This window comes from Pestalotiopsis fici (assembly GCF_000516985.1).
Source record: "Pestalotiopsis fici W106-1 unplaced genomic scaffold PFICI_Scf_8, whole genome shotgun sequence".
Taxonomy (NCBI): domain Eukaryota; kingdom Fungi; phylum Ascomycota; class Sordariomycetes; order Amphisphaeriales; family Sporocadaceae; genus Pestalotiopsis; species Pestalotiopsis fici.
The window spans coordinates 1,550,794-1,575,264 of record NW_006917098.1 but is presented as its reverse complement, the minus strand read 5'-3'; the positions used below and the strand labels follow the sequence as shown (position 1 = coordinate 1,575,264).

Sequence of the window (24,471 nt, the reverse complement as noted above, 5' to 3'; positions counted from 1 at the left end):
GAACGCATAACCCTCTCTGGAATTATAGTCCCTCCAAAGTCAAAGCAATTTATTCTATATTAAAAGGTTTCTTGACAATAATCTGTAAATCGACAGACAATGGTCTTCTCGGAGTTTTAGGACTAGTGTACGTACTATTATTCGGTACCGACACTGCGATGATCTACCCCCTCACAGCCTGTACAGTGGATCGACTGGGTCTAAAGGACAAGGTTAAGCTTATACGGGGAATGCCCAGGCTATTTCCAACGCTACTCCGGGGGCCTTGGAATGAGCGCAATGCAACCGGCGGCGTTGCGCTCAAGGTCAGTTCTTGGTTGGAGTGCCGGCGCGTTGAGAAGAGAGAAAGCCGACATGTAGCGGTAGCTCGTAAAGAACCTTTTGAATTCAAGCTGATCAATGACTTGATTCGGGTTGTTGTAGGCCCATTTCAATTCATCATGTCCACTCACGAAACATGGCTGTGTAGTAGGAGCAATTACTTGTGAATCCTTCACAGGCGTACGAAATGACAGCATTCCATTGGGTTTCCCCTCACTCTTTTTCTGCCCAAACCCCCGGTTTTGCATCCTTCGCTATCTTATCATGTGAGAAACGGGCAAGCACCAACTCACCTGTCTGTGTGGGATTAGATTAAAATATGCACATCGCGGGATTGTCTGGCTCGCTTTCATTCTTGGCATTCAGGTACCCTGTGCTTCCGGTTCTGCTTCGCCACGCCCGACCTGTCAGCGCGCGCCTGGTGAATTGTCCATTTCGCTCGCTCGTTAAAATGTCTGGTTTGCTTTTTGTTGCTTCAAGAATGGTCGTGTTTCCTGACCTCGCCATTCGTCGTTCCCCAATACGGCGTGTCGCAACCCCAGAGCAAGACACTTGATCTTTTCTTACCTTCTTTTAATGACAAGAGTAGCTTGTTTTTCGTAATGGCGCGACGCTTCACCTCGTGGGCGCTGAAGGGCCTATTCTTGGCTTCCACTCCAGTCTTGGCTGCGCTCGAGGTCAACCTAGACGATGAAGGCATGTTCCGCTACTGACTGCGCCCACCCGCGCGCAAGGAGGGTATGGTTTTTTTATGGTTTGCGCTAACCTGCCGCGACGACTATAGCATCCATCAAACAAGCTGCCTCGCAAGTCGCCGAGGACTTGCTGTCTTTTTACGTGGGAGACCAGCCGGGAATGACACCTGGTATCTTGCCGGGACCTCCGCCTGATGGCGACTACTACTGGTGGATTGGAGGCGCAATGTGTAGGCAGTTTTCCACGTCATTGTCTCTAGAGATGGCTCACATCTGTGCTTGTTAGGGGGCACTCTGCTGGATTACCGCTACTATACCGACGACAAATCATACGACGACACAATCATGCAAGCCTTGGTGCATCAGTCGGGCGAACAACATGATTTCATGCCAAAGAACTGGTCGGCGTCCATGGGCAACGATGATCAAGCATTCTGGGCACTGGCAACTCTCGTCGCCGCCGAGACTGGCTTCACTGACCCGGCCGCGGATACGGATTTGGATTGGCTCGCATTGGCCCAGGCTGTGTTCAACGAACAGACCGACGCAGGCCGACGCACGTACACGGGGAGCTGTTCGGGCTTGCTGCGGTGGCAAGCGATTCAGTACAACAATGGCTGGGATTATATCAACACCATTGCAAACTCGTGCTACTTTAACATTGGAGCCCGTCTGGCCCGTTACTTCCAGAATGATACGCTGGCCAACGTGGTAGGCGAGACGTACGATATGCTGGTAGGTGTTGATTACATTGACGCCGAGGGCAACATCTATGATGGTGGCCATGAGGAGGAGGACTGCAAAGACATCAATAAGGCGCAGTTCTCATACAATGCCGCCCTGATGATCCAAGGACTAGCCCACCTGTACAACATGGTAAGTCTACTTGCACACCGAGAGAGAGAAAACATGAAGGGGCCATTTCTTGCTGACCAGTGTAGACCGAGGCGGATACTTGGAAGGAAAAAATTGATTTGCTCCTACCCAGGACTCTGGAATTCTTCTTTCCCAACGGCACAGCTGTAGAGCCGGCTTGCGAGTTTGGAGGGACCTGCACGACCGACATGTTGTCGTTCAAGGGATTCTTGCACAGGTGGCTACAATCGACAGCCTACCTGGCCTCGTACACGGCAGAACAAATAACCCCAATCCTCAAGTCGTCGGCGCAGTCGGCTGTGGACCAGTGCACCGGCGGAACCAATGGCCGAATGTGCGGCTTCAAATGGTCGTCTGGGTCGTACGACGGCACGACGGGGGCGTGCCAGCAGATGAGCGTCCTCGCCTCGCTCATCAGTCTCCTGCCGACGCCCGAGACGGGCATCCTGACCAACACCACGGGCGGCACGAGTAAAGGTGACCCCAATGCCGGGTCCGACCTCGACAGCCACTTTGAGGCCCTAGCCGAGATCACCACCGCGGATAAGGCCGGTGCCGGCATTCTCACCGTCATCTTTCTGGGCATGGGGCTCGGGGCATATGTCTGGATGAGTATATAATTAAGACACCAACTCTGATAGTTGGTAACATGTCGTGATAATTAGAAGTGCCATAGAAGAGTAATTTAATCTTTCCAACACCAACATCTAGGCTCGAGGGGTTGTGGCAGATGGGAACACCTGGCTAGTAAATCACTGGACCTGATTTCATCTCAACCTCTATCTCGACAGCTCTGTCGCAGTCTTAGTTTGGTCTCGAAGTCTTCAAAAAGCTCCGAAGAAAAAATATCGTTGAACTCCTCTTGTGCCACAAACCGTAATCAACTGTCAAAATGTGCCGCGTAATCGACAACCATTAATGATACCATGAGCATGGCAGTGTCTCCTGCTGCCTAATTTGTATAATTCAATACTAGGATTCTGTCTTAATCGACGCCTATAGCGTCATAGTTGTCAAGCACCAAAGGATACTAATCAGGCAGAGAGTATGGGTAGAGATTTGTTTTTCGTTTTCTTTTTTCAGTCTCACAATGCGGGAGAATAAGATTGAACCAAACATGATATGATATGATCTAACCGACGGGCCCTCATCACCAAACGTACAATGTGTCGGTATGTAGTGGCCTGCAAGGTCATAACCATTTGACCAATGATATTAGCGAAGGGGCTGCAAGATGTTTTTGATACCATCAACCATGACGTGGCATTTGCTGACATATATGCATGCGACATGAAGACGTGAATAAATGTGCTCCCAAAAGCATTCGCGCCACGCCGGAAAGGGATAGATTGCGTTGAATACTCATGCTATAGGTCCTCAACTCCGGAGCTTTTGTCCGCAGCTATATTGATGCCTGGATCATGACTTTTATATAATCATGAAAGTATCTCTTTCAGTGTTTTCCAATATTCTCAATGGATTGCCGGATAACGAACTGTCACAATCTATAGTTTGCCAACAGACTAAAACACAAAAAAGAAAAAAGAAATGGGCGGCGGCAACTTGCACCCGGGCCTCCCAGTCCCAAATCCCACCACTTCATACTGGCAAATCCCACCTCACCGGATCGCCGAGCACCGGACCACACCGGAGCTTCCATCCGATGCACTCGACTACGTCATTATCGGCTCCGGCATCACGGGCGCCGCCGCAGCGTACAAGCTGTACGCCCGCGACCCTTCTGCATCCATCCTCATGCTCGAAGCCCGGACCGCGGCCTCGGGCGCCTCGGGCCGCAACGGCGGGCTCTGCCGCGCCGGCTGGTGGCTCAACTACCAGCGCTACGCCCAGGCGTTTGGCGAGGACGAGGCGCTCAAGTTTGCGCGACTCGAGGAACAAAATGTAGCAGACGTGGCCGCTTTTGTCCGCGAGCACCAGGTCGACTGCGACTTTGAGGACCTCGACACGGCCGACGTGTACCTGACGGAGGCGGCGTGGGCCGAGATCAAGGCCGTCTTGGAGCTTCGCCGAGAGGTGCAACAGCGGAGACCGGACGACGCGCCCACCGGGTTGAAGGAGGTGTTTGAAGGCGAGGCGGCCAGTCGACGCGTCGGTATTCCCAATGTCGTCGGCGCCGTGACTTACCCAGCTCACACGCAGAACCCATATTTGCTCGTGTGTAAGATGTTGGAGCTCAGTCTGGCCAAAGGTCTCAACTTGCAGACAAACACCCCCGTGCACGAGATTATCGAATCGCCACGACGCGACGACCTTGCCTCTACATGGACAGTCAAGACGAGTCGTGGTGATGTCAAGACCAAACAAGTTATTCTGGCCACCAATGCTTTCACCAACAGCCTGCATATTGGTTTGGCTCGGACGGGCTTCATGTGGCCCAGCCGGAGTCAAGTGACGGCCATTCGACCAGGAAGCAAGGTCGCAGACAACCCAGCCATGCACATGAATATTTGCTTGAATGATGCGCATTCCGGTGACTACTTCCATACTCGTGCCCCTCATCTTCGCGGCGCTGGCGATATTCTCTACGGAGGAGGTCGTTTCCTCTCACCGTCCAGGGAGAAAGGGGTCACTGATGACTCCAAGGTCAACCCAAAGATTGCAGAGTACCTCCGGCACGCCGCCGCCAATTATTTTGGCAGTGAGGCTTGGGGAGAGGAAGGTGCCCATATGAGGGACTGGTCCGGCATTACATGCTATACACCTGATACGTATCCGCTTGTTGGAGAGGCTCCTGGCCAGAAGGGACTGTGGATGTCAGTTGGCATGAATGGGCATGGCATGGCCATGGCATTCCGCAGTGCCGAGGCGCTTGTCCATATGATTACAACCGGTGAAGAGCCCAGCTGGTTTCCAAAGACGTTCAGACTGGCCAGGGCTTGGTCAAATTCGACCATTGATCTCAGGCAGATGAAAGTAGACGAGGACAAGGCGTCATATGCATCAACCACGACTGAGAAGAAAGTACAGATCTAGTCCAAGGCAGAATCGGTCTCTTGCTTTATGGTGGACACCTTGATGCCAAGACTCGCGTGGGACTATACCCATGCCGTATATGAATGGATTCTTTTTGCCTCTTTAGTGTACAGCTTATTACCTGCATTGAACGTCAGTCCAAACTCTTTCAGTAAAGATTTCCTCGTGCCCGACTTTTTCAACGCCATGCTCGCCATGTCTAATTATCAAATCTGCGGTTCAGAATCAGTCGTGTTAGGTAACTATTACCACCAGTGCCATCTCCAAAGCCAGCCTTTTGCTCCTTCTTGTATGAGAAACATTCCCATCTTGAACAAGACCAACATGACCTCGCCAAGAACCTACTCCTTGACCTCCGCAATCTCCTCCTTGATGTCGATGTTATCAAAGCCTAGGCCGTTGGAATCGTTGCTTCGCTCCTTTTGGAAGATGACCTTTTTGCCATTGGGCATCTTGACCTGCATGTCGCCCTGCATGCTGACCGGGAGCATCTGGTAGACTTTACGGCCCACGAGAAATGTCACGATAGCCCATGCCCAAACAAGGATGGCGATGCCCGAGGTGATGAACAGAATCGGGCAAAGAACCAAAAGGCCGACGCCAATCCAGAAGACGGAGAAGAGGGTCGCGGAGGCAATGGCAAAGGCGGCGGTCGAGAGCGAGAAGGAGATGAAGAGGGCGAGAGGCAGAGTGGAAAAGAGTATCTGCGAGACAATAAAGGCCTGGAAACGTACAAGCAGATTAGCAGGCGCTCTCGAGACGCTGGGGGGAAAGCTCCCGAATCGGTGGTACGGCGAGCAGGGATATACCTACGAATAGAATGGGCCTGGTTGTAGCAAACTGGTTCACCGCATCGTAGGACCTCTCTCGGCTCTGTGGACTGATTACGCGATCGACCTGACGCTGGCCAAAGGAATAGGCGCGACTGGCGCGAGACTGAGATTGAGGTTCGCCGTTCACTGCCATGTCTCCTAGCTGCAGTAGTAGTTCACCTTTGAGAGCTTTCGCGGGGTCGTTTGTAGGAGGAATCCTTGTCAAATACCTAGGAGCTGCAGAATCCACAAGCCGACAAGGAAGAGAAGAACAAGTAGGGTAGAGGGTGTTCAAATTAGACAAAATTATTGCATGTCAAGACAAGCGACGTCCTTTGGCCTAGGTGGATGAAGGAATAATTGAAACGTTGATGACAGGAAAGCTGATCGTGCCGTTCCGCTCACAATGACGCGTCTTAGCTCCTGCCCACCCGTGAGGTGTAACTTTTAGTACGCAGATCACTAAAACCTAGAAGTGACGATTCAGCTAGAGTTCAGCTCATCTCAGCTCAAAAACAGTTGAGCCACAAGGACCAAAACCTCCGCCACAGTTTGCTGACTGCCCGCAACAACGAAAAATAATGTAAGCAGTCACTATCCGTCAGTACAACATGTGCTTAATATCGTTTATTTCCGTGGTACTGTACCGTCCATAATGTACCTGTTCGGGCTCCGAATGTTCAACTTTGACGGAAACCCCACCAAAGCTCCGGCCCGCGAAAGCCTAGGTACGCATGTCGGGTATTCCTTATGTACATGGTCCGCAGATGGACAGAAGATGATTCAGTTCTGGTGGAATGAAGCCGGAGGAAACATGCCATTTCAATGGATCGCGAGTAATTTTGCGTTGTGATATTCATTATTATAAGCGTCTCGCCAGCGCCATTGTATCAATCAAACAGACGCCTCCGTGACTGGGAGCCCGGTATATACCCAAAGCTACATGGGTATATACACAAGGTACTATATACCCATTGCTCTGCCTACTTTTTTAAATCATGATTATAAGTTGACTATTGCATATACCCTGGGACTTCAGACAAGTATACGCCGATCCGCCTCAGAGCATCCTTTTCAATCTTGTCTGCTTCTTCCACGTTGCCAGCTTTCCTCATGACCTTTTCCAATGACCAGAGTTCTCGAATCACTTCCCGACTTTCGAACCCATATATCATCTCCAAGCGTTTAATATTAGATTGCATGGTTTCACTGACCTTGTCCCAGTCCTGCTTGTCAATGGCGCGTTTGATTGCAGCAGTGCGCATGTACACATGCACTCTCGGGTCTTTGGGTATTGCTGCCGCATCCAGCTCGTCTTCCTCTTGATTGAGGATTTTCAAAACGTCAGTGGCCGACGTCTTTTCAAAGCCGTCGCTTCTCATCAGTCTCGTTTTGGTGAGAAAGCCAAGGTGTGATCTCAACACCTGGGAAGACTCGACGGCCTCGGTGTTTAGAGCAAGGGCTTGAAATGCTTCCATGATGCGCTTGTAGTCTCCTTCGGGGTCCGAGTCGATGATTCTGATGCTCGAGTCCCAGACCCAGTTGTCGTACATCCAATAGAAGTTATCATTCATGCGCTGGTGAAAGTTCTCCACAAAGCATCGGAATGCCATTTTGATCAGAATAGCAAGATCGTTGTTGCTTTTGTCAATTTGCCGAAAGAACTGGACCAGCGGGTGGAGCGATGGAAGATGGTGATTAGCAAGGCTCGTCAGCTGAGATAGCAGCATTCGTAGCAGAGTATCATGTTTCATTTGGATCATTTGGAAGACGATATCCACCAGGTTTCTCAGCAGTGCCGGGTCGCCAATCTTGATGACCTCTTCGAGCTGCCAAAACGCCTTGCGGACGGCGAGTCCAGCCAGTCGACCCTGCCGGCGCTCCAACAAGGCCTGAGATAGGGCAATATCTTGGAACATTTGTGTGCTGGGATACGTGGCCGGGCCGTTTGCAGATGCTGACCAGAGGCTCAGCTGTTTATTGGTCTGCAACCAGTGTGTGCCATCAAAGTTTCCGTTTGCCCAGGCCGCGACGCTATAGAGGGCGGTCTCGGCAGGATAGTGGCCTAACAACTCCTTGTCCAGTGTGAGGAAGTACTCGCCGGGAGCAGTCGTGCGCATGAGACCTGTGCGGTTATATTGCTGCACCTTTAACCCATCAGGTCCTGTCGCAGCACGAGGCACACGCTTCCTATTCTTGGATAGCCCCCACGCCGTGAACCTTTTCTTATACATCTGCTCACTGATACTCGGGTACCACAGTCAGTCACGAAATTGTACATGTCGAACATATTCTCTTCTTGGTCAAACCCACGTGGCCTTGAATCCATATTGCCGCTCCATTATGACCATGACATCGTTCAACTTGCGATGCTCCTCGACGTAGAGCTTCTTAATAACGGGGGCCATGGCCAGCCACTCCTCGGCACTATGCATGCGTGTCTTGGGGCCATGTTCAGAGACTGGCACAACCCGTCCACTGCAGTTCGGGCCGTCCCTGACTGGCCACGGTGCGATGGGCCGTGGGCGCCCCCATGGTTCTGCCATACCCAGGCAAGCGGTAGGTGATATGGCCCCTTATCCACAAGGGGGCTGGGTGGCCTGACTGATGGCAGCCCTATGCCGTAGGTGACCTCTTTCGGTGCCAGGGGATCGCAGAAAGGTTCCCAAGGCTTTGCGTAACAAAGTTTAAATGCACAAGTAAAAGTTCCCTGCAGCCCTGGTGGGTGAGTCTAACATAGGTGCAGATAGTTGATGATTGATACCCTGAACTGGTCCGAGCCGAACTCTTGACACCCACCGGTAATTTCGGCAGTACGGCGCAGCACGACGACTCGCCCAAAAGGTTTCCTGCATTAGCGTCAAACGCATTCATTGGTTGTCACTTTGAATGCCGTTCAGTTCGTTTCTGAGTTTCTCACAAACAATCAAAATGAATGGCCGTCCATCCCGGTGACCTCTGTTTGGGCATTGATTATTGTGTTTTAGTGTTAGCAAACTATATATTTTTAGGTAAGCTCTTGTAGTTCTTATAGTCCAACTTGTGAAACTTGTGAACCTAAAATTGCCCTAGTTTGGACCTTTTACAAACGTTTAATTGAGTCTTTAGTACCATGTAGACGCGCATAAACAGTGATGAACGCTCGTACCGTTCTTGTTTTCCCAACTCTTACTTTATAATATACGACGATTTGATAGATCGCGTACTGTTCGTATTCCCATTAATGTAAGATTAAATAAGTTACTTTTCTCCCGTATACTATGTCTGCACTAGATCCTTTTCCCAAAAAAAAAAAGAAGAGAGAGACTCCGCACATACACAGTAGTAGATAAGCAAACAAGCCCCGCAAGTTGCCAAATTGAGACCAAGAGCTATGCTACTCTCAGGTAAGCTTGAGCTCGAGTGGGTGTCCTAGAATGTTTACATACCGAATTTTAGGCAGTCCATCCAAAGCCTATCATTGGTGATCGCAAGCTTTCTTCATATATGCGATATTGCTACAACATAGATTAAAAAGTCACTAAGGACTAGTACAAACCTGGTGCATCCTTTTTTTTATGCCCTCGTTGAATAGCCAGCCCACAAATTTGTTCTGAATTATTCGAGCTAGATGTGTCGCCCTTCGACGAGGACCTTGACAAGCAACCAAGTTATGGCTAAAAGTCTTTACAGAAGATATCTCACGCACACAGCTAGAATCGCAACTATTGGCCGGCTCATGAGGACGTATACTTTGCAAGACAGTTCCTTGTCATTCAATCTAACATATGCCATCAACCCATGACTTCATACTAACACAACAGCAGGCGAAATCAATCTTGAACCTTGCAAGTCTACTGAAGAATGTTGCCGCATGTCGAAACTGTCCCAAAACAACAATCCACAATCACTGGTAAGATGCTTTGCAGAGTCATCTTCATACAGCGCCGGGAAGATGCATAACTTGATAGGTCCACCGACTCTCAAGTCATCACTGCTGCGCTGGCGCTTCCGAGATTTATTTTTCTTCGTGTAGACATAACTTCGGTTGTTGGGAGTCGAGTTCGTACTCATTGTCTTGAAGTCAAAATTGGTCCCGGGCTTGAAGAAAACCCAATGGTAATACTTACCAGACAGTAGTAGATCCAACCTGAGCCGGATGGCACACTGGATGGCTCGCTCAAGTAAGGTCATCGGTAACGTATCGACTACAACTTCATCATCTGTGATGATTGCATTCGACGATGGCTGCGACTCTGTAGAACTAGTTGCAGTCACTGGTGCTAGAGCAATCTGGATAGCACGACACATATAGCCTGAGATGCCGTTTGCTCTTTCGTTGACGACACACGATTCAAAAGTCTCATCAGATTTTAGTGACTTAAAAGCCAAAAGATCTAGTTGCAGTAGTGATTTAGGACCATCTAAAGTCTTCTTTATCAGCCAAATCCAATGTAACAGTGAGTTGGGAAAATTTACCTCGACTTAGAAGTTGCTTTCGGTAATGCCTAAGTATAGGCGATTCAGTAATCGAGAGATGAGAGACTGGAGACTCAAATACGAGCTTGCATATTCCAGCTGCCACAAGAGACCTGAGAACGTCCGATCTGTATACCCCAAGCTCGGAGCTTTGCCGAAGAAGTCGCGAAAGATCATGCCCAGAGGCTGTCTCAGCCCAATTGGACACTATAAAGCTCATTGGGTCAAACTCTGTTTCTCTCAAAGGCTCATCAACCACGACTTCATCGGGGCCAAATGAATTGCAAGCGTCTCGAATATTGCTGCATAAATCCGATAACTGTTTCTCGACGTTGGTGTCGCTAGGCCCTAAGCCGTTGCACTCGAATTTCTTAATATCCTCTCTGCTAGCCTGCATCGCGAGAACATGCTTCCTTAGGGCAGTATTTTCTTCTTGTAGAATTACAGGCCAACCGGCGTCGTCCCTGTGATCGACTGCTGCGCGATTACGATGCTGCAGCTCTTCCATCTCGATCTGCGCCCGATACAGGCGGTCGGTCATGTCGAACACCTGGTTTTGTAACGTATTGACTTTGCTTTCGCTTGCGCGCAATTTTTCCTTGACTTTTGAGAGTTCTTGCTCAATTGTAGCGATCTCGGGTTCTGGATTCCCTACTGATGTCGGAGAGGCGCGCGTTGAGAGAAATCGGTCCGTGGTAGAAACCTCGGTCTTGACTTCGGGAAATCCTACGTTCTGAGCCTCTGTGGGCTCTGTCAGTTGTACTTGGAGGAATAAAGGCGAAGATGTCCGAGAAACTTCAGTTCCGACCTTCCTAGGCTCAAATGGCATGCTATTGCCTCGGATAGACTGGGGTTTCAAAAAGTCTTCCTGGAGATATCTTTCATCATAATCTGACAAGTCGCTGCTTGTGTCTGAAAGCCGGTCCTCTGCGGTACTTGTTGTGGCAACAACAGGAACATTTGGCTGTGTCGAGTCATGAGATGACTGATGGTCAATCGGAACACTTCCTAAATTCGATCGGAGCGTGCTGGACGTGTCTTTTAATAGACTCTCGGTTTTCGGGGGCCCAAGATCGTTGACCGCCCTCTCAATGACTGCCCTCTCGGAATCAGTCAAATAGGCAAGACACGCAGTGCCTTGTCTATACAAATCATCGACACTGTCAGAATCGGCATGTCCTAGGTGATTCCATTCCAGTGTAAGCCTTCTGTGCACCTGCTGTAGTGTGAAAGTCCTGTGAGTTTGCGCCTCGAGATGACTGATGATGCTCGATTTAAAATCGATCCCCCATAGCAGGCAGTAATCCAACCACGCCTCTAGCTGAATGACATATTCCTCATCCCAGAGACGTTGGTGGCTTCCACTTTGAGATGACCTGGACGTTCCGACCATTTTTTGTTGCAGTCTGGCGAAGTTGCTGTGAAATGAAACCTCCCCCGGCTAGTGGGGTATCAACGGTATATATACCGAGGCGGCCCGCCAAGGGACCTCCCTTCGGGCGGCCTATTCCAATTCGAGCCTCCCGCACTTGCGGGCCGATATCTGTACCTCCAGGGGGTTATTCAAAGCGGCTGTGCTGCCTGGAGTATGTTCTGCACCAACAAAGGCCGATGATTGGCTTCAGCATGCAGATACTCACCGCAGCTACGAGTCAGTCGAAGCGATTGGCCTCATGCTTCCTGTCCTGAAACGGGGGGCCATATTTGCCCTAGTCGGGGGTTGCCTCTCTTGAAAAGTAGAAAAAGATCAGGCCGCCGATGGCCATATTCATCATTGATGGGCTGGTATCCTTTCCCGCAAGTCTTGCACAATGGCTGCCTCCTCACGAGAGTCGACTGCAACTTTGAGACAAGAATCCCAAGGCACTTTGTATCAAGATATTGCCCCTGATGAGGTCTCTGTCGAGTTGCTCAATGACGATTCTGACCATCCGAGCTCGAGAAGACTGATCATTGCTGTCGATTTCGGTACGACGTTTTCATGTGTTTCTTATGTAGCTCTCGAAGAGGATGACGCCACAGAGTACCTACCACTGGACAGAATCAAAACAATTCAAAATTATCCTAATGATTTCGACAACAACAACGATGACCCCATGAGCAAGCAGGTTCCGACCGAAATCCTTTACACGTTGAATCAGACCTGCCGCGATACCTCCCGTGCGGACAACCCGAGCAGTGAAGAACGGATGGACGACTTGACAAATGAAGAAAATAGCTCTAGCTCAGATGCACCTGTGTCCCCGATGGATGTGGATGAAGAGGGCAATGATGTTTCAATGGGATGGGGCTATGATGTCCATGATGATCGTCGCACATCGGCAGTGCACAACGACCCGAACAAAAAGCTGTTGAATCGATTCAAACTTTTACTCGACCAGAGTCCAGACACTGATTATATCCGAGCCGAGTTGAGAGAAACGCTTACGTTGCTGAAAAAGAAAAAGATCATCAAGGGACCACTGCAGGTTATTGCCGACTTTTTGACCTGTCTTCTTCAGCATACGAAATCAGAACTTCTCCAAGAAGGCTTTGATGACAATTGGAGGAAAGAGATGGTATTATGTGTGCCGGCAATCTGGAGCCAGAAGGCATGCCGTGACATGCAGACGGCTATGGCTATTGCCATGGAGAGGACAAATTTCGGTGGAGTTGATGCACAGAACAACAGCATTGAGAACTTGTTCATCGTCTCAGAGCCAGAAGCTGCTGCTACCTATGTCTTGGCAAGCGATCCGGACATCCAGGTGATAAAAACATACCAGCCACACTCTGTTCAAATCACTATGCTGACCGCTTCAATGTCCAGGCTGGCGATACATTTGTGCTGTTGGATGCAGGTATGTTGACACTTATGCGTAGCACGCACTATGCCGAAACTAAGATAATGATACGATTAAAGGTGGCGGTACTGTAGATGCCAACACCTACACGATCAGCAGAACAACACCCTTGCGACTGACCCGAGAGGTAGTTGAGCCCGGTGGTGAGTCATCATGAGCCTTTTGACTTGATCTGAGACTGAATTTGTAAAAGGCGGGTTGTATGGTTCAAGTTACCTCAATGAAGGTTTCAAAAGACTGCTTCATGACATTCTGAAGGACGAAGAGTATCTCGAAGACGCGCACGAAAGAGACAACAGCCGCGAAACTATCGAGGGAATCATCGAGAAGATCACGATCAACGAGTTCGAGTATAGAATCAAGAGGAACTTCAACATCTACGATTCGAGGATAAATAAATGGCGTCGGAAGTTCGACGTGTCCTCGCGGCTTCGCCATAATCCTGTCAAGCATTTCTCTCATGGGGGCATGGAACTTCCGATGTGAGTACGTTTGGCATCAAGCTGGGAAGCTTTGTGTTAATCAGCCCTATGAAGGATAACCATCAAAGGTCTATTTCGTACCCTGCTCGAAGGCATTGCCACTGTCATGGAAGATCAGATCAACAGAGCTTTGCAAAAAGGTTGTAGAGTGGAGGTTCGTGATCATTGATTGAAAGACCAAGTCTGGTATTTCTTGAGCTTACCTGATTTCAACAGAAAGTAATCCTTCAAGGAGGTTTTGCTGCCTCGAAATCCCTCCAGGAATTCATCAGAAGGCGTCTGGCAGATTTGACCCAGCGTACTGGACACACAATAAAGCTGACAAAGTCACCGAGCTCGGCAAACACGTATGTTTACCTAAAGAAACGCTGGATTGATTCTTTCTCTTGTAGCGCTGACGGTTCTTAGCATTACCGCCGTGGCATCAGGAGCAGTATTACGTGCCTTTAACAAGGAGCAGGGACCACGCAGATTAGCGCGATCTAGCTACGGTATCCTACGCACTGAGCCGTTTGGAGACTATCCGGACGAACATAAGGGTGTGAAACCCTCTTATGACCGGCACGACGGACTGCCATATGTGAAAAGAACGATAGACTGGGTTCTGAGCATGGTACGTCGGCTTGATCACGGGTAGCTCATGAATTCTGAATTAACATCTGCAGGGATCTGAAGTTCCTCCAATCTGGACGTGTAGACCGTTTCTTTGTTTCCATACTTTTGATTGCTGGCCAGTTCGCGATCTGATATGCAAAGAAGAGCTCTATGTCATTGACCGTGCCCCACGGTCTCACTACAGGCTCTCCCATGAAATGAATCAAGGTTATTCTCGTCTATTTCGAATAAGCGTTCTGGAAATATCGTAACTGACGAATACCAGGTGCTGAAAAGGTTGGTGAAATTGTTGTGGATTTCACTTTCCTCCGGGACCAAGGTTTAATCCAGCCGATTGAGCCGGTGGCAAACCCCAACGGCAGGATCGTTGGCACAAGACACTATAAGGTGAACTATACTATGGTGATCAGAGTTGTCGACCGCGATCTGCAATGTAAGTTATACACAAATGATCAATCACATCTCCTGAAAATCAAGGAATACTTTCACTAAGGAACTCACAGGTTATGCAATCTACAGCGGCAGAGTGCACAAGAGATGCCGAATCAACATAGCATCTGCTTTCAGACCTGGCGTGAAATAGATGAGCAATGAAGTGTTCTGGCGGGCGGGTGCACATGTACTCTAGATTGAACTAACCCCGCGTCTTGTGTTTAAATTTTTTTTTTTTTTTTTTTTTTTTCAGATGCGGCAAGTCACCATTGAATTTGAAAGTGTGTGAAGGAAGACAGTTTATATGACGGTTTCGTCCGAGTTTGAAGATTAAAGGGGTATCCTAGAGGATCAATTGATTTCCATAGGCTTTCATCGATAACTGGCAAAGAGAATACGCATATCTTCGCAGCTTGCCTTGCGTTGCTTGTAACACGACATAGTTTTGGAAAAAGAAAAAGAAAAACATACAGAAGGTTGGCGCACCCTTTACTCTTGCCCAGGTGAGAGTAATTGGTCAGAAGTTCCGTTCCGGCTCCCGTACTACGTCAACCCGGATCCGTTCGCGCTTCCAGGCCGGATTTAGTGCTGATAGTTGTAGCACCTGTCACTTTTACTATTCTCTAGCTTGCGAGCAACGCCACCGAATGGTCATGTACTGCCCTTTGTCCGGGGCGCACGTCAGTAAGCATTAACCACATCTGCACATTGATCTGCAACCCCAGATAGCGCATCGGCTCCGGACCCAATGTGTTTATATCAACGCCAAGTCTTTGCACCAAGACTCTTGGCAATTCGACTCATGGCTTTCACTTTATATATCATTGTGAATTCATCTAGATAGCTTCAAGTCAAAATTGTATCTCTCTAAAGAATAGTGCACATCATGTCCACCACGACTCTGACGCTTCCATCCGACACTGCTGAACATGGAAACCTAAAGCAATCCCACCGTATCAAAAATGCATCTTTCAACTACTACTCCCTAGACACAAGACCAGAACTGGACGACCTGTCCATTTTCAATGGCACCTCCACAGACACCACCTCCCGAGACCTCCCCGTCGTGGACCTGAGGAGTCTTGTGGAGCCTCTGTCCAGCTACCAGCACGAAACCCATGGTTTCCAAATCCTGCACCAGCCGCTCCCAATCGAGGCCTCGCACGCCTCGGTCCACGACGCCAGCGTCATGAGCTCGCAGTACTTTCCCGCCATGGTCTCGCTGCTCAAGGAGCGATTCCAGCTCCGCTCCGCCGTCATCATCAATCACACCCTGCGCGACGTTTCGTCGGCCCAGGAGGACCATCACGTCGATCCCAAGAACCCGCGGCCCAAGGGCAAGAGCCTGGCGCCCTTTTTCCTGGCGCACTCGGATTACACCCCGGCGGCCGCCCGGGCGCACTTTCGCGCCATGACGCCGCAGTGGTTTGCCGAGACGGACACCGAGGTTGGCACTACCCAGGCCGAGAGAGACGAGTTCTTCAGGCTCCGTGAAGAAATCATTTCTGCAGAGGACGCGGCCATGCGAGAATCCGGACTTACTCCCGACGGCACCGACGGTGTTAATGGGAAAGGGGGCCACTGGGAATGGGATGGGACGGGCTACACTGGACCGCGGTACGCCATGTTCAGTATCTGGCGGCCTTGGGAGACTGTATACAGGGATCCGCTGGCGGTCATGGACACTCGCGGGCTCGACCTTCAGTACGTTGCGCTGCCGCGGTCTTACAAGCACAGGCCTGGGTGTGTCAAAGAGTATTATAATGAAAATGTTCTGGTAAAGCCGCCAGAAGAGGGCGACATCAGCTCTCACAGGTGGTGTTATATCAGCGAGCAGAAGGCGGAAGAAGTACTAGCCATCAAGTTCTATGATAGTGAGGTCCTGCGGTCGAGCGCCGAGAAGCCTCTCATGTGCCCACACACTGCTTTTCACGCCGAGGGTATGGAAGAAAAGCCATTGAGGCGGAGTTGCGAGTTGAGAGTTTGGTGTATATGGTAGTTGTCATATGGAATATACAGACAATTCCCAAACTTGATTCTCCATTATCTTGCAGCTTGCTAACAATGTGAGGTATAGACGGCAGTTACTCCGTGCTTTTCAGCAAACCCACCAATTTCCTTTCGCAGCGTAACGGCATCAGTAATCGCCCATTTGTCGTGTTCTGCTCAAGTGTGTAATTTACCACCAAAGCTTACGACTTTTCTGGTCCGTCTTTATCGCCCTCCTTCTTCTCTGAAGGCCTCCGTGTAAGGATCTCGTCGATAATACCAATATCTTTCGCCTCTTGTGCGCTGAGATATCTGTCGCGGTCCATCATCTCTTCCATATCCTTTGGCCCATACTTGTCCGTACCATGCGCCTGATTCAGGTGTTTCCGGAAGATCTCGTTGAGCTGCTCTCTCGTCCGCTGTATCTGATTGGCATAGATGAGAATATCACTGGCCTGTCCCTGTGTCCCTCCCAATGGCTGGTGAACCATGATGCTACTGTGCGGAAGCGCATATCGCTTGCCCTTTTCTCCGCCAGCCAGCAATAGAGAGCCCATGGAAGCGGCCTGGCCGAGACATACTGTGGAAACAGGAGATCGAATGTAGGTCATGGTATCGTAGATTGAAAGGCCAGCAACGACTGAGCCTCCCGGGGAGTGAATGTACATGGTGATGGGCTTGTCGGGGTTGTCGGACTCGAGCCATAGAAGTTGCGCCACTATAGAAGCCGATACTGTATCGTCAACAGGGCCATTGAGACAGATTATGCGCTCCTAATCATGTGTCAGTGGACGAGGCTCAGCTGGTGATTGGTGCAGCAGCGTACTTGAAGGAGTTTTGAAAATATGTCATCTGGAAATGTCTCGGTCAGCCGGCGGTTCGAGTGAGAGTAGTCGCAGTAAGAATCCTACATGTTTTCCATCCCCCAGACTTGACTGTCAGCATATAGATAGGTTGCAATGGCTTCCGGAGCTTACTGAAACCTCTGTGATGTATGGCAGCGGGATGGCGGCCGAGGGAGGGTAGCTAGGCCCGCCAGGAAATTGAGAGAAGTTGCGAACTTGACGAGACGCGACCTGTCGGCACTGGCGCCAGATTGCGCGTTGGCAGATCATCTTGTCAGACTTATCACGTAGACACGAGTCTGTGCTTGGCAGTGTTCTGCGGCTTGAAGTGGTGAACTACGAGCTCGTCAAGACAAGGCGTAGTTGGTCGCAGGTAAGAAAGCAGAAGCTAGGTAAGTAAGGCAAGCAGACAAATACCTAGTAGCTGGCTCCGATGTCGTGGTTCACTGGCTGCGTGGGGTTCTGACTTTTGGCTATTTAGCGCCCTGACCCGCTGAATCTGGGCATGGAAACGGAGCCCTGCGAGCCCTGGGCGTTGGAGCTTCGCATCCGCTAGACTAATGCACCCTGCCGAGATTTGCGTCATTCCTGCTTCTTATCAGATTGACGCCTGCGATGGCCTTCAATTGACGCCAAAAGTTTTTGAAAAGCTTCCTTCAGCGCATTCACTCTACGATTCTACCAGCCATATGCGGTTATGAGACAATGTGCAGCGCTGCGACGTAGCAGTGCTACCTGTCGACATGAATTCATACGACTATACAGCTCGGCGACACAACCGCCTCAACATGACCATGATGCGACGAACGAACGATCCGAGAGCTTTAGCATCGATCCAGATGGCAAGACAGTCAAGACAGCCGTGGGCGATCTTCCCTTGTCGCCTGTGATGGATCCAACTTTTTGGGAGGCAAGAGACCGTTTCAAACAGCAGAAGCCCAAGCCTGGGAAACTCAGAAATGTCTTTGAGAGGAGATTCCAGAAAAATCCATTTGGTAAGCGCATTTGATTCACTCCCAAGCAACCTTCTCTCGCGCTCTCCCTGACACCACTATAGCTCAAGCGCTTGCTACTCCTGTCCGATACGATAGCATGACAAGACTCCGCTTGCCCTCATTCTTCCTGCAAGATTTCAATGTCGTCCTACATCCCGAGACTGGCAAACCGTGGTGGGTGTCGAAGAGCCTTGCCCTGCATCAGCCTCCTGCCGAGGACGCTGCAGCCGAGGCCGATGATGCAGTCGCAGAAGTCACAATAGAAGACGATATGGGTGGAGTGGCAGAAGCAGCAGTGGACCTAAGCGTCAAACCAGTCGATTTACCAGGGCCACAAGACGCGGTATCATCAGCAACACAGTCGAACGAACCACCAGAAAGCACAAGTGCAGGCCCTTCTACCTATGTATTAGCGCGCCAAGATGTTATCAAATCGATGGCACCAGTTAAGAAGAGCCGCCGCAATACTGCGCCAGAGGGTGGCAACTCGGAATTTTACCGTAAATTTTTTGGCTCCAGCAACTCAAAGTTCAAGCCTCTGGGAGCAAAAGCTATCTGGCGGGAAGATATGGACCAGTTCGTGTTACAACAGATGCGCGAGCAAGTTGTCCAGGACATATTGTACCTTTCGATGATGTGCGAAACGGACAAACGCTACTACATTGTCAAGTGTTTTGGCTGGGACGACGTCAAATTTAAACACAAGGGCGCCGTGCTCTGGTTTGGACATGACAGCGAGCAAGTCAAACCAGGACCATTTTCAACATTCGATCTTAGCTCCGAGAAGGGTAAAGTAAGCCTCGTCGTGCACAACATGCCCATGTTGCTTGGACAGGAATTGGCAGACAAGGTCAAGATGCAAGGAGGAGTATTGCAGGACGGATCTATTTTTATGCTGGCCGGAAGGAGAACCACTGACTTGCAACTAAGACTTTGGAAGTTGCAAGGCTATATATACGATTTTAATGGGTTGCTCATGGATGCATCTCTACCGAGCCGAGCCGACTGACAGAACGTCTTTGAGCCGGAAAATACAATATATTTGAACTATATTAATGACCAGATATTTTCGCCTTCAATGTGAATTCCGATGCAAAAGACTTAGTAAGCGGAACTGCATTAATCCTCACTGAGTAAATGGCCATCTCCATTGGTCGGTCGACAGGGGTTATATAATGCGACAGATAACGGATCAAGACCGTGAGGGAAAGCTCCGCTGGTGATGTATACGCAATCAGCTGCCCTACCTGGCAGGTGGGTATACCCAAACGACCGTGCAGCACGACATTTTCAGATAAAAGTGTACCCACGACAGACGAATGCGTAATCTTGTTCGGTCAGATAGCCGGTAAATCGATGGTCCTAGAGCTTGCAGACAATGACGAATTCCGGTCGCATGTGCTCTGTAAAATACATAAGCCATGGTATTACTTCCACCACTGGTCCCGGGTCCAACGAGGCCTTGAATTTCGGTTCAAAGTAGGGAACTTTCAATTCGTTCCGAGACATGGGCTCATTCAAGGTCATCATCATTGGCTCAGGTCTCTCGGGCTCGTTGCTGGCCAACGGGCTCGCAAAGCATGGCATTGAATTTGCCGTGTACGAGCGAGACGCACAGGATTCCAAGAGGGCTGGATATCAGATTCGCTTTGGCGAGAATGCGCTGATTGGCATGAGGGCCTGTCTCCAGCCCGAGCATCTCGCCGCCGTGGTCAAACACATTGGTCCCAACTCCAAGGTCCCCATCCTGTTTGACAAGTCGTTTCGCAAGTTCCTGGACCTGAATCAATTGCCGACTTATAGCAAGTCGGTGCCGATAGATCGCATCGTGTTGCGCGACGTCTTGGCCGACCCGATTACCAAGCTCGGCAAACTTCACTATGGCAAGAAATTTGTGGATTTCCAAATCATCCATGAAGGGGACAAGGAGTTGGTGCAAGTTTCCTTTGATGATGGCTCGACGGACACATGCGATCTGTTGATCGGTGCCGATGGTAATCGTTCAAAGGTGATGCGCTACACCGAGAATGATTGTCTTCAAGGAAGCTGACTGATTGCCAGGTCAATGAAATGGTGGGCTTGAACAATATCAAACCGGTGGAGAAAATCAGAGCACTACTCACAAAATGCGATCTACCTTTGAGCCTGTACAACACTGTCGACGAAGAACTCCTCGCGTCACCAATCGCGACTCTTCAGGATGGCAAACTCATGTACTTTTGCGGTATGCGCTGCTCCTTGTCCTGCAACTTACCGTCACTGACGACCATTTTCTCAGCCTATCTTCCAAAAGATTACAGCAGCAAGCGTGATACTGGTGATACGGCAAAGCTTGACCAAGAACACTCATCGTGTATGATGTCGCTGTGCTGGCCCGAGAGCATGTCGGATGCTCTAGAGACCATGACCTTGGACCAGCGTTGGGAGGCCATAGCAAGAGTATACTCGGACTGGTCTCCCAAGCAGTAAGCCCGCCTCGCCACGTCTGCTGCCCCGGGGTGTACAGGAAGCATGTTTGCTAATGATGATGGTGAAATGCAGTCAACAGCTATTGAAGCTCTGTTACGGACGAGAAATGTTCATCTTGAGCCCCAGGGTGGGATCCAAGCCGTCAATCAACTGGCGCCGAGAAGTCGCTTCTCCCAAGACGCCGACTGCGGGTAATGCCCACGTCTGGATGATGGGTGACGCCATCCACCCCATGCTCCCCAACAGGTATGACTATGAGACACGTCTTGTCACAATCAACTTTGATACTAACATGTCGCAGAGGAATGGGCGGTCAGCAGGCCATGCACGACACGGCAGACATGCTACCTCTCATCCGCGGACTGGCCGAGAAAGCCTCGACACCGCAGGGCCTCGAGTACAAAGACTTTGAGGCGGCAGTGAACCAGTACGAGACGGGAATGATTCCTCGCGCCTTTGGATGGGTAAAGAAGAGCGGAGGCGCGAATTTTGTGGTAAGACGATATCCACCCCCTTTTTTTTGCCTACGTGCTCTTGCTGACAATGTTTCTGCAGCCCCTGAACCTTTCCAGACTCATCGACCGCATCTTTCTCAGATTGTTCTCGTACACGATCCCGGTGGCTAGATTTGGGCACTGGTTCTTGTCCTTTTTCATCGAGACCAGGAATCTCAGCGATGCACCCGAGTTTGCTTGATTTACATGTAATAGGTGTTGGTGATGTTTTCTTTTTTGGATCGAGATTATCATAGATTGGCAGAGCTGGCTTTAGATTTTCAGCAGTCTCTTGTGGAGACTTCTTCGTGCTGTAGTATACCTCTTTGCATAAACGGTCAATACCAAAGTAGGAGCGTATGCCAAGCGTCGGGATTGAATATCATAGTGGCATTTGGGTTATAAGCGCACCAATTAGTAAACAAGACTGAGCATTGAAAATGACTAGGTGGAGAAGTTATAGTGGACAAAGGTTGCCGGTGAATACCCGTTGACAAAGACGCCAAGACAAATCTACACAGGGATCAAGTATAAACCCCAGCCTCTCCGTAGAGGCATGATGCCATGATGCGTACTTTGGGGACCCCGCAAGTGTATCCCGCGAGCCGAATGTAGCGAGGAGAGATGGGGTAAATCATCATGGGCCGTTGGTTTGCGGGGAAGAAGCAGTTGCGATGTGGGTATCGACATGGTACTTGGCTCGACTAATTCGCTCATTTGTTGATGGATCAATCAAACTATTATGAAGATCCAGGGTGGACCTCGAGACGAGGACTTTTGATCTTCCAAGCGAGGTCTTGCAATGGTATTTGAGAGGTGCGCCGGACGCCGTTCCTGTTCACGGAGAGAGCCTCCAGGTAGGAGACTTGATTACGTTCGATTGCGGCCATGGCATCTTTAAAAAAGGTTATTGGGCTTGTCCTGTCGGCCGCGGTCGGCAGCATTGCCAAGTATAATCATTTACCCCAGGCCAGAAGCAGTATTACACTTCCTTCACAAAACCGATGGCCAGACGGGCTGCATCTTGCCGTCGACTATTATCCCTCTCAATGGCCCGAATCTTCGTGGGAGTCGGACATATCTCAGATGAGAGACAATAACATTTCCTACGTTCGCGTCAATGAGTTTGACTGGGCTCTCCTGGAACCCATCGAAGGACAATACAACTTTACGGTCCTCGACAAGACACTCGAGTTATTCCAAAAGTATGGGTTGAAAGCAATCGTGGGAACTCCTACGGCGTCGCCTCCAAATTGGCTGACTCAAAAGTACGACGTCAACTTTGTTGACCGCACCAACACTACCTTGATATTCGGTTCGCGCCGCCACTATAGTTTTTCCTCTTATGATTATCGGAATCTGAGCCAAAAGATCACGCAGAAGTTGGCCGAACACTATGGAAATCACTCGGCCGTGGTGGCCTGGCAAATCGACAATGAATTGGGCTGCCACGACACCACTAGGAGCTATGATCATAATGCCATTGCGCGTTTCCGGATATGGCTGCAGGAAAAGTACGGCACCATTGAGAGCCTGAACCAGGCGCAAGGCCGAGTATTCTGGTCTAGCCAGTACGAGAGTTTTGAGGCTGTCCAGCCGCCCTTTTTGGAGATTTATACCAACAATGAGCTCCACACGCTGGACTGGTACACCTTTTCGTCCGACATGGTCATTGACTTTGCCAAGGAGCAGGTTGCCATTCTCAGGCAATACGCGCCCGGACAGGCCATTACCACCAACTTCATGATGGCATTCACCGACTTTGACCACTACAAGTTTGCACGGGAGACGGGCATTGATCTGGCAACGTTTGACCAGTACGCACTCAATGGGCCGAGCACCTTTTCGTGGCTCTCTTCGCAAGAGCTCTTTGACACGCTACGCACCGGTCTTCCCGACTGGCAGGCGTTTCACCACGGTCTCTACCGAGGCGTTGCGGGGGCCGCTTACAACACCACGTCGGGACCGTACGGAGTCATGGAGATGGAGCCCGGCGTGCTCAACTGGGGCCAGTATCGCGTCAGCCCCTGGGAGGGCATGGTGCAGCTGTGGACGCTCGAGACTTTTGCCGCATCCGGCAGCATGGTCAACTACTTTCGCTGGCGCCAGGTCCCGTACGCCCAGGAGCAGACGCTCTCTGGGCTGCACACCTCTGACTATGTGGCTGATGATGGCCTCCTCGAGGTGCAGCAACTGGTACAGGAGCAGCTACCGACTCTGAGACAAGAAGTAACTCAAGAAGAAGCCCAGGCCGATGTTGCCTTTATCTTTGACTATGCTTCCTTCTGGACTTGGCAGATTGAGCCATATAGCGGCAGTTGGGACGTCAAGAGCGCCGGGTATACGGACACGGTTGTATCATATTTTGATCTGATCTACATCTTTTACTCTGCGCTTCGCCGACTGGGGCTGTCAATTGATGTGATTGGGCCCGACCAACCTCTCGACGGCTACCGAATGGTCGTGGCGCCCAGTCTACCAATCGTCCCCGAGGCATTCCAATCCGCCCTAAAGTCATTTGACGGGCCCGTGATATTCGGACCACACACTGGATCCAAGACTGCAGAGTTTGCTAATACGCCTGGTCTGAACCCCGGAGATGGCGTGCTGGGCGACCGCCTCCCTCTGCGTGTCACTCGCGTCGAGACGCCCCCCAGCTACGCCGGCAGCGGCGTCTTGTACAATGGCGCCAACTACAGCATCGACGGGCGAGAGGAATGGATCTCGTGCGAGCGGGCCAATCTTACCAGCAACGCCACCATTTCCTACACGTCGCCGCATCGCCCGGGAAAACCGGCCGCGTGCGAAAAGGACGGGTGGCACTATCTTGCGTTCAAGCCGTCCAGCGATCTCTTGGTCTCTTATCTAGGTGATGTGGCGGCTTCTGCAAACATCACGGATCTTTTGGGCCGGACGGCGGACAAGGCCAATGACCTGGGGTCTTCGCTCAGGTTACTGAGGAGAGGTGACCTTGTGTGGGCATTCAACTACGGGACGTCTCCCGTGTCGCCTCCTAGTATTGGAGACGCGCAATTGATCATTGGTAGTGATGGAGAAATACCAGGCGCTGGAGTTGTAGTCTGGAAGCTGGCGAGTTGAGTTAATGTATAATACCTCTAGTATAGCCGCCAAAGATGATCGTGCACTATAG

General features: G+C 50.4%; 12 protein-coding genes across 12 annotated transcripts; 7 read left to right on the top strand and 5 right to left on the bottom strand.

The window, feature by feature from the left end:
* Positions 1-1,176: 1,176 nt before the first annotated feature.
* Positions 1,177-2,512, top strand: PFICI_11174 (uncharacterized protein; the record flags this gene model as incomplete). The annotated part of the gene is made up of 3 exons (XM_007839755.1): positions 1,177-1,246; positions 1,303-1,892; positions 1,958-2,512. 3 exons carry the CDS (start codon positions 1,177-1,179, stop codon positions 2,510-2,512), a joined length of 1,215 nt encoding a protein of 404 aa, XP_007837946.1.
* Positions 2,513-3,440: 928 nt separating this feature from the next.
* Positions 3,441-4,886, top strand: PFICI_11173 (uncharacterized protein; the record flags this gene model as incomplete). The annotated part of the gene is made up of 1 exon (XM_007839754.1): positions 3,441-4,886. One exon carries the CDS (start codon positions 3,441-3,443, stop codon positions 4,884-4,886), a length of 1,446 nt encoding a protein of 481 aa, XP_007837945.1.
* Positions 4,887-5,227: 341 nt separating this feature from the next.
* On the bottom strand, positions 5,228-5,852 carry PFICI_11172 (uncharacterized protein; the record flags this gene model as incomplete). The annotated part of the gene is made up of 2 exons (XM_007839753.1): positions 5,228-5,608; positions 5,700-5,852. 2 exons carry the CDS (start codon positions 5,850-5,852, stop codon positions 5,228-5,230), a joined length of 534 nt encoding a protein of 177 aa, XP_007837944.1.
* Positions 5,853-6,711: 859 nt separating this feature from the next.
* Positions 6,712-8,133, bottom strand: PFICI_11171 (uncharacterized protein; the record flags this gene model as incomplete). The annotated part of the gene is made up of 2 exons (XM_007839752.1): positions 6,712-7,939; positions 8,012-8,133. 2 exons carry the CDS (start codon positions 8,131-8,133, stop codon positions 6,712-6,714), a joined length of 1,350 nt encoding a protein of 449 aa, XP_007837943.1.
* A 1,351-nt stretch (positions 8,134-9,484) lies between these two features.
* Positions 9,485-9,988, bottom strand: PFICI_11170 (uncharacterized protein; the record flags this gene model as incomplete). The annotated part of the gene is made up of 1 exon (XM_007839751.1): positions 9,485-9,988. One exon carries the CDS (start codon positions 9,986-9,988, stop codon positions 9,485-9,487), a length of 504 nt encoding a protein of 167 aa, XP_007837942.1.
* Positions 9,989-10,091: 103 nt separating this feature from the next.
* PFICI_11169 (uncharacterized protein) lies at positions 10,092-11,549 on the bottom strand (the record flags this gene model as incomplete). Its single annotated transcript, XM_007839750.1, has 1 exon — positions 10,092-11,549. One exon carries the CDS (start codon positions 11,547-11,549, stop codon positions 10,092-10,094), a length of 1,458 nt encoding a protein of 485 aa, XP_007837941.1.
* A 418-nt stretch (positions 11,550-11,967) lies between these two features.
* Positions 11,968-14,679, top strand: PFICI_11168 (uncharacterized protein; the record flags this gene model as incomplete). The annotated part of the gene is made up of 10 exons (XM_007839749.1): positions 11,968-12,903; positions 12,966-12,996; positions 13,059-13,142; positions 13,193-13,481; positions 13,536-13,635; positions 13,698-13,828; positions 13,890-14,094; positions 14,147-14,303; positions 14,362-14,529; positions 14,600-14,679. 10 exons carry the CDS (start codon positions 11,968-11,970, stop codon positions 14,677-14,679), a joined length of 2,181 nt encoding a protein of 726 aa, XP_007837940.1.
* Positions 14,680-15,414: 735 nt separating this feature from the next.
* Positions 15,415-16,527, top strand: PFICI_11167 (uncharacterized protein; the record flags this gene model as incomplete). The annotated part of the gene is made up of 1 exon (XM_007839748.1): positions 15,415-16,527. One exon carries the CDS (start codon positions 15,415-15,417, stop codon positions 16,525-16,527), a length of 1,113 nt encoding a protein of 370 aa, XP_007837939.1.
* Positions 16,528-16,720: 193 nt separating this feature from the next.
* On the bottom strand, positions 16,721-17,632 carry PFICI_11166 (ATP-dependent Clp protease proteolytic subunit; the record flags this gene model as incomplete). The annotated part of the gene is made up of 2 exons (XM_007839747.1): positions 16,721-17,290; positions 17,495-17,632. The coding sequence occupies 2 exons, from the start codon at positions 17,630-17,632 to the stop codon at positions 16,721-16,723; spliced, it is 708 nt and encodes a 235-aa protein (XP_007837938.1).
* Positions 17,633-18,059: 427 nt separating this feature from the next.
* Positions 18,060-19,366, top strand: PFICI_11165 (uncharacterized protein; the record flags this gene model as incomplete). Its single annotated transcript, XM_007839746.1, has 2 exons — positions 18,060-18,357; positions 18,420-19,366. The coding sequence occupies 2 exons, from the start codon at positions 18,060-18,062 to the stop codon at positions 19,364-19,366; spliced, it is 1,245 nt and encodes a 414-aa protein (XP_007837937.1).
* Positions 19,367-19,864: 498 nt separating this feature from the next.
* PFICI_11164 (uncharacterized protein) lies at positions 19,865-21,522 on the top strand (the record flags this gene model as incomplete). Its single annotated transcript, XM_007839745.1, has 6 exons — positions 19,865-20,365; positions 20,419-20,581; positions 20,636-20,822; positions 20,899-21,072; positions 21,128-21,320; positions 21,382-21,522. The coding sequence occupies 6 exons, from the start codon at positions 19,865-19,867 to the stop codon at positions 21,520-21,522; spliced, it is 1,359 nt and encodes a 452-aa protein (XP_007837936.1).
* A 686-nt stretch (positions 21,523-22,208) lies between these two features.
* On the top strand, positions 22,209-24,419 carry PFICI_11163 (uncharacterized protein; the record flags this gene model as incomplete). The annotated part of the gene is made up of 1 exon (XM_007839744.1): positions 22,209-24,419. One exon carries the CDS (start codon positions 22,209-22,211, stop codon positions 24,417-24,419), a length of 2,211 nt encoding a protein of 736 aa, XP_007837935.1.
* Between the last annotated feature and the right edge of the window lie 52 nt (positions 24,420-24,471).